Raw genomic sequence first — 7,593 nt, 5'->3', positions numbered from 1 at the left:
AACAGATTTAAATAAGAGGCAAAGCTCTAATCACCCACAATTTTACAACGTTTTACAACTGGAGAAAATGTGAACAAATTGATAGTTTATAGTTACATATCTCAGGTTTAAAAAAGGCTAGATTTCCTTCACTGCATGAAAGCATTACATTGTGTTGCTGCTGACGTGAATCTGGTGCTTGAGGGAATGAGTTGAACCTTAGTTCATATTCAAGTTGTTCCCTGTAGCTGTGTCTACGGTGTATGAATGTAACATGATTGTAAGTCGCTTTGGATAAAAGCGTCAGCTAAATGACATGTAATGTAATGTGAAAGTTCTTATTTGTTCTTTTCAATTTCCTAATTGTTTTCTTTTTCTAAATTGTTACAAACAAAACTAAAAATTTGACTTTTTCAATTGACTGGATGTCTAACTAGTTTTCATCAAGATAAACCTTGCAAAAACATTGATTGTTGCAAAGGAAAAGTCAATGCCAATACTTACGTCTGTTGAAGAAGCATAAATCTCCCAAAATGAAAGCCTGGTCTATATAAACTTAAAGGGAAGAGAATATGTTCCACAAGCAGCAAAAACAAAATGATTGTGACTGTGTGAGAGGAACTCATTGAATTCTCCATTAAAAAAAATACATTTCATTTCTTTTATTGCATATACACAGACACATGCACATACACATAAAAGGAAAATAGAAACCACAAGTCATAAACACGTGTTATTACCTTCGCAAAATACTTTTGCGGAGGTTATGTTTTGATCGCTGTGTATTTATTTGTAAATATGTCTGTTTGTTATTCGCATAACTCAAAAAGTATTAAACCGAATCGCATGAAATTTGGTGGGATGATTGGCTGTTATCCGGGGACCATTTGATTAGATTTTGGGAGCGATCGGGTCAAAGGTCAAGGTCAAGGTCATGAAAAGGTCAAAATCGTATTTTTATCAATTATTTATAATTTTTATCCAATTGGCATGCAACTAATGCCAAAATGTTCAGAATTCAATGCCCGATCTTGTGATATACGACATGATACAATGACGTCATAACCCTTCTTAGCGGTTGAGGGTCGAAGGTCAGGGGGGGTCACGACCTTGCAAAATGTGCGGGGTTTGTCATAACACAGTCAATTCTTATCCAATTTGCATGAAAACAGCACCAAAATGTTCACTGTTCTGTTCCCCACCCTCTCATGCGACATACAAAGGTCAAAATCATAAATCAAGGCTGATGTTCATACATAATTCTTTTGTGATGTTTACCACAATATCTGGTATCAAGTTACATCAATTTACTGTTCCCCACACTCTCATGCCAAGTACCAAAAACTGGCTGCGGCGAAGGTATGCGCTCTACCGAGTGCCCGTTCTAGTTTGTTTGATGGTTTGCACAAAACAAAAAACAAAAAAAACACAAACCCACCAATTAAATCCCTGTGTTTGCAATTATACTTCGATTTGGAATTGAGTCACAAAACAACACTCAGGAGTTCCCCCTGGATGTTCCACTTAAACATATACCTAAAGTTTCATCCTGTTTTAACTCACATGTGGCACAGTTAAGAGTAAATATTTCTGTCCCATTTGATAAAACACCCACCATTGTTCATGTTATATTTTCTATCCAATCCCAATGAGAAAACCCACTGAATAATGTTTAATTGTTTTATTTTTTGTAGTTTTTCCTGTTATCAACATCATGATATTGTTTGGGCGCTTTCCTTCCTTATCATCCCTATGATCATCAAACAATAAAGTTGACATGTAGTATACATGTTTTTTATACATGTATACTATAATATGTATTGTATTTCACTTAATGTAGGTTTCAGTTGATTAAATGCATCAACATTGTGCATTTGCCTTATATTGCATTTGGTGTTTCCTGAAATTTCTTCTTGAAAACAAGTGACAGTTGAACTCTTTGTTAAGGCATTGACGAACATTGCACTAAAAATACAAATCATTTCACACTGTACCATTTAAAAAAAAAAAGTTAGTAATGTCACAGTCGGGCAATTTGGAGGTATAAATAACGTGCAATGATTCTTAACATTTGACCTGTTATGTTGGATGCACTTCACTTCACATCCCATCCCTGCTTTACCTCCCCAAAAAACTCCCTGTTGTATCTTCATACAAATTTAAGTTCAATAGCAGAATAAATAAATATGAAACCTGCATTATTAACAATGAGGTACTTTTGTAAAAAGTGTCTAAGAATAAAACACAGAAGGCTAAAATGAGGTGCTGGTGATGTTTTGGTAGGAAGTGGCTCAGGTAAGAACAGAGTGGTTGCTGTTCTGATCTTCGACAATATCCTCCACTCCTTGGAAGAGAGGCTCTTGATCTTTGACCTCTTCGGCAACATCCAATCCTGTCAGACCCACCGCCCTAAAACGTCGAAAAACAGGCATAAGGAGAAGCCCACATTTCTGTCCCCACCAATTCCAAATAAACTAGGCAACCGTCTTCTCAACAAAGCTCCTGTGTGCACACCTGCTTCAGCTTGCCTGAGTGGCACATGTTCTCCCTGATGTTTCCAAAGTTGCAACCAGATATAAGTCTCAATTAGTGCACAAGCTGCCAGGCGTAACAATGCTGAACATGACCCAGGGAAAAGAAAATAAGATTTCTTTATGTGTGACCCATGCCACCCTTGGCTGTTATGCCGAGATGCTGACCGAGTAGCTTTGTTATAATTACCATGTAACCGAAGAAGCAGTGCATGTGACAGAGATGAATTCACCCAAAGAGTTTCATGTTTCACGCTAACCCTCCCTGACTCAGCAGCACTCCTCTGCCGACTCAGTGTAACCAAACAAATGGAAGAACACAGTGTACCATGTCAGAAGTTTCTATTACTGCATGAAGAGGGAACCAGTTTGTTGAGGGAAGTTGGATGTGATGAATGCAGGAATTAGGAACCAAGTATTCTGGTTTCCTGAGCGACCAAATCACCGACGGCATTTCTCTTTTTCTAGTAAACAGTGACTCAGCTGAAAAAAAGGGTGTTTGTTTGGTGAATGTAACTCAATCCACTGAATACAGCTCCACACATAACTCAGCATACACTAATCATAAACTGCTCTGTTTTTATTGTAGAATGAACAAATAAACTTTGGGTAGAATACTCTCTGGACACCATGTGACGTTTTGAGACGTGTGGTTGTATGCTTTAATTATGTTACGGGTTCAACTATTTGCATAGTACAAAAACATGTGCTGGTACAGTCATTTACTGTTGTGTTCTCTACATTGGCAAAATGTACAACTTACCCAAGGATAAGTAACGGGATGACGCAGAGTCCTGCAGACAACAGGAAGGTGAAGCCAGGGTACCACGCCAGCGTAGCTGCATAGACGCTGTTGAAAACTGCAGTCGACACATTTGTAGTTAAACTCTCCAGGAAGGAAAGACAGGCAAACAGGGCTCCTGCAAAAACACATCCAGGAGAGAAGAACAAACAAGTTTTAAGAAGTGATGGGCCGCTAAACAACAGAAACGTGCAAGTGCTTTGTTTTCAAGCCCATCATGAAGTTGCTGGGATAGGAAACTACTCAGTGGACCTTGAGTCTATAAACGCAGCGACACAGCTCTGTGGCTCCTGCAGAGCGGTGAACCCACTCACCCTGATCAGACTTTGAGATGATCTTTGATGTCATGGAGCGCAGAACGGGGAAAGGCATGATGGACAGAAGCATTGGCACCCTCACTGTGGTTAACAAATAACAGAAGACAGACTATATATATTATGTCTCATAATGCATAATGTGCCCACAAAAAAGTTGTAAAATACACACATCACAATTAAAGAAAAAAAAAGTCTAATTCAACTCATCCGTACAATGGCAACATTACAAAAAAATAAATAATGGAGTGACATTATATAACAATTATATATATTTATCTGCATACAATGCAATACTCTAATAAAATACATGTTCTGTCAATCAATAACCTGTGCAACGCACCTGTTATGTTAACTTATTCATAATATAATCTGTACTGTAAATGTCTGTTATATTTAATATACGTCATGTGATTTTTACAATTCAACATCGCTGAAAACAGGGTTAGGAAAGAATATACCAGGTGTCGATTTTAATTCTGTTCCTGACAAATAAGACTTTGGTGATTTCCACTAAGATTCAAAGGCTATTATTATTGTTAGTATATTACTAGTTTAAAGCAGCACAGCTGCTATGGAAGTTTTACTTACCCATAAACATCAGAAAAGTGGTCTTAGCAAACGCCAACAGGACCATGCCTGATATGACGGACAGGATCCCCGTCAGGACAATGACCAGCTGCGGCACACCCCAGTACGTGAACGCTGACACTACCACAAAACTGGCCAGGAACATTGTGGTGGACATTGCTGTGCCGTAGCCAATCAAAATCTCACTCCAGCAGAGTGGCTTATTCAGCTCATATAGCGTCATTATGGAGCTCCCACCCACATAGGCGAAGGAGAAGCTGATGAAGATGAGTATCAGGAGGACCAAGAGAGTCTTATTCTTGTGGCTGGCCCTTGCAAACATGTAGTAGACCCCATAGATCATTTGTTTCATGGCTGAGCGGTGAGGAGACCCATCTGAAATCACGGCATTAGTGTTCGTCACAGTCTCTTCTAGGATGAAAATTGCAAAGAGCAGGTTCAAACACTGACACAACGCAGAGGTTATGAAAGGCCAGTTAAAGCCTGCTGCTCTCAGAAAGTAGCCTGTGGATATTGCAGCCACCCCAGATAACAGGCCGATCATCATGTCCACTCCAGCCATGCGCAGTGTCTTCTGACGGCCATCCTCGCACAAGTCCGCTATGTAGGCGAAACAGCCCCCCAGGAATGTGCCCAAGCCACCAAACAGAGAAGAGAAAAACGAGGCGGCGATGAGCAAGTAAATATTGAGCTCAAAGTAGGACACTGACAGCAAGGCCAGGGTGTATATTAACGTGCCAATCAAAGGCATGACGATTGTGACCTTGCGTCCTCCCCGATCACTATAGGCCACGAGCAGGAGGGTGACAACCAAAGAGGGGATTGTGGAGAAGAGCTCTGTGTAAAGGGTGAAGAGAGATGCCTGCCTCTGTACCTCCTGAAAACACAGAAAAAAACATTGTTGGAAAAATATAATTAGATTCTTTATTACTCCCCAAATTACAAGCAAATATCTGTCTATTGTTCAACCATGTTGGAGGAAATGTGGGGCAGTAAATGTAGACCATTCCCATATATTTTGGCTGTGCCCGGAAATTGTACAGTTTTGGGGAAATATCCAGAAGGTTATTGTCAAAATTCTGGCTATGACACACCTAAGTGCTGTCTGTTTCTCTACTTTTGTAATATGAGAATATCAGATACCGTGTTAAGGGAAGACAGGTATCTGCTGAAAATTCTGCTAGCAGCTAGTAAAAAGGCTATTACGAAGAGACACGATAAGAGCCACCATCCCAAGATGGATGGTGTAGATGAGAATGCTTGAATGTTTATCAGGATTTATCAAGTTTTTGAGAAGACGGAGCAAACCAGACCCTCCTTTTTAATCTTGTTGTTGTTATTTTTACTTGTTTTTCATTTCTGTATATATGCGTTCTATTTGTGGTGAAAAGACAACAACAAAAATGTTTTTAAAACACAGAAAGAGAGAACATGGGTAAGTCTAAAAATAACAACCCTCAAGTTCCCAATCATCCAGCAAATGACACAAATTAAACATAAAGAGTGACATGCCAATGTTATGAAACTTAAAAGCTCTGCCATTTGTGCATCCTGTGAGGTTTTCCTATTCAAAGCCAAAAAAAAAGCATTCTCCAGTCCAGGTGCAGAAGTTGCTATTTCCCAAAATATGTTTTGTGTTTAACAAGTTTAATGTGTTTGTTCTCACTTCTCTGCTTAGTTTCATTCTTCCTCTATAAATATGTTAATAGATTATTTTTGGAGAGAACATTTTTTCTTCTAAATGTTTACAGGTGGTAGACCTTGGTGTGCTGCAGTCTTACTTGTTGCGAATTAATAAGTGATTATGTATAGTGTTTTCTTTTATATTTTGTATTTTTTCTTTCTTATTATAGTGTTATTTCTAAACTGTTGACTCAGATAGCCCTGCACAAGATTTCCAATATGTCTGGACTGTTGGTCTAGGCACAAATGGCAAATAAAACCTTGACACTTGAAACATATGTGATAATTAACCTGAGCTGTGTTGCAAGAGGGGATCTAGTACGTACGTGTCTGCAGTTGTGGATGATGCACCTATGCATGAAGCCTTATTGGCTTTTGAGCTCCAGGTTACTTTCTCTCAGTATTATTGCTCAACACACATAAAGCCTCACACAGAAATGGCTGAGGCTGTGTTCACATACCTAACAATGTAGGAGGCAGAAAACACGAGGAAGAGCAGAAGCTTTTCATCCTGTCTGAAAAATGTGTGTAATGTAGTTGCCAGATAATATAATAGTAGTAGTAAAAGAATTTATGCCATTACAAAATCTTAGTACTTCTTATACTGAATAAAATGTTACTCAAGTGGATACTGGAGGAGTTAATACCAGTGCATTCATTCTTAGCGCGATGTATTGGAAGAGACAAAAAAATCAACTTGTTCAAAAAATATTGGTAATTGAGAATACTCCGTTTACCTTGAGTTACTTAAATACATCCAGTGATTAGTGACTAACCTCATGGTAGCTTGATTGGTTGCTGCTGCTGTTGTTGTTATCTGCACATCTGGAGGCATTGTCAGAGATGGGATAGGGGGTGTGTGTCAGCTCCTGCCAGAGCCTCCGGTACACATACTGCTGCACAAGAGGATAGATGAGAAAACTGGAGAAAGCGTACAGTGCAACCACAGGCTCCACGAGGAAAAGACCTTTCATTTTGAGGGGCTGCAATATCCCCTAAAAAAGGATGAGGAGAACACATTTAGAGTAACATAAGCACAGACATGATAGTAAATAAATTCAATAAAAAAAGACATGTCATAGCAGATATGAGTTGGGTATTTAAGTCACACGACAATTAAATGTTCTTAAAAATGGAAATAACTTATACTAACAGCTCAATAAAGACCGTTTTGTTGTTGTAAATTGCAATCTTCAACGCTTCACTTCAATATTCGGTTTCACGGGTTATGACATCCACAGTATTTTTCATCAATATTATGCAGGAGACAAGTCATAAGACAGATTCTACGTGGAAGTTTAGATAATATTTGGTTGCTTTTAAAGGATCATCGATCAGACATACATTTCAAGTGCATTATTGATCCAACAGTATCTGACAGTTTGAAAATAAGATAACGACCTTGGAACGTTACTCTAAACTTTGTTTCAGTCAACACTGCAGAATAAGCGGTGCTAGTTCAATGTTTAACACACATAACACTCAATTGAACACAACAACAACTTAGCCTTTAACTTAACCTCAATGTATCATAATGTGTTGACAAGAACATGCAGTATAACTCTTACCTCTTAAAGAGACGCTCGGATCATGTTTTGATTAAGTAATTATAAAACCTGCAAGACATTAGTTTAAGAGCTGACGTTTGTTTCCTGGTTAAAAGAGAAGTGTGTGGTACTTAGGTCCGCTGTTG

At 38.7% G+C, this 7,593-nt stretch overlaps 1 protein-coding gene across 1 annotated transcript; it reads right to left on the bottom strand.

Annotated features, from left to right (window-relative positions):
* Positions 1 to 1,645: 1,645 nt before the first annotated feature.
* On the bottom strand, positions 1,646 to 7,577 carry slc46a3 (solute carrier family 46 member 3). Its single transcript, XM_034550805.1, has 6 exons — positions 7,469 to 7,577; positions 6,677 to 6,895; positions 4,218 to 5,094; positions 3,627 to 3,710; positions 3,274 to 3,430; positions 1,646 to 2,388 (listed from the first exon to the last, which is right to left on the bottom strand). Exons 2-6 carry the CDS (start codon positions 6,872 to 6,874, stop codon positions 2,271 to 2,273), a joined length of 1,434 nt encoding a protein of 477 aa, XP_034406696.1. The 5' UTR covers positions 6,875 to 6,895; positions 7,469 to 7,577; the 3' UTR covers positions 1,646 to 2,270.
* Positions 7,578 to 7,593: the final 16 nt, after the last annotated feature.

This window comes from Cyclopterus lumpus, chromosome 14 (genome assembly GCF_009769545.1).
Source record: "Cyclopterus lumpus isolate fCycLum1 chromosome 14, fCycLum1.pri, whole genome shotgun sequence".
Lineage (NCBI taxonomy): Eukaryota > Metazoa > Chordata > Actinopteri > Perciformes > Cyclopteridae > Cyclopterus > Cyclopterus lumpus.
Note: the sequence above shows the minus strand (reverse complement) of the source record. Positions and strands in the feature narration are given on the sequence as shown.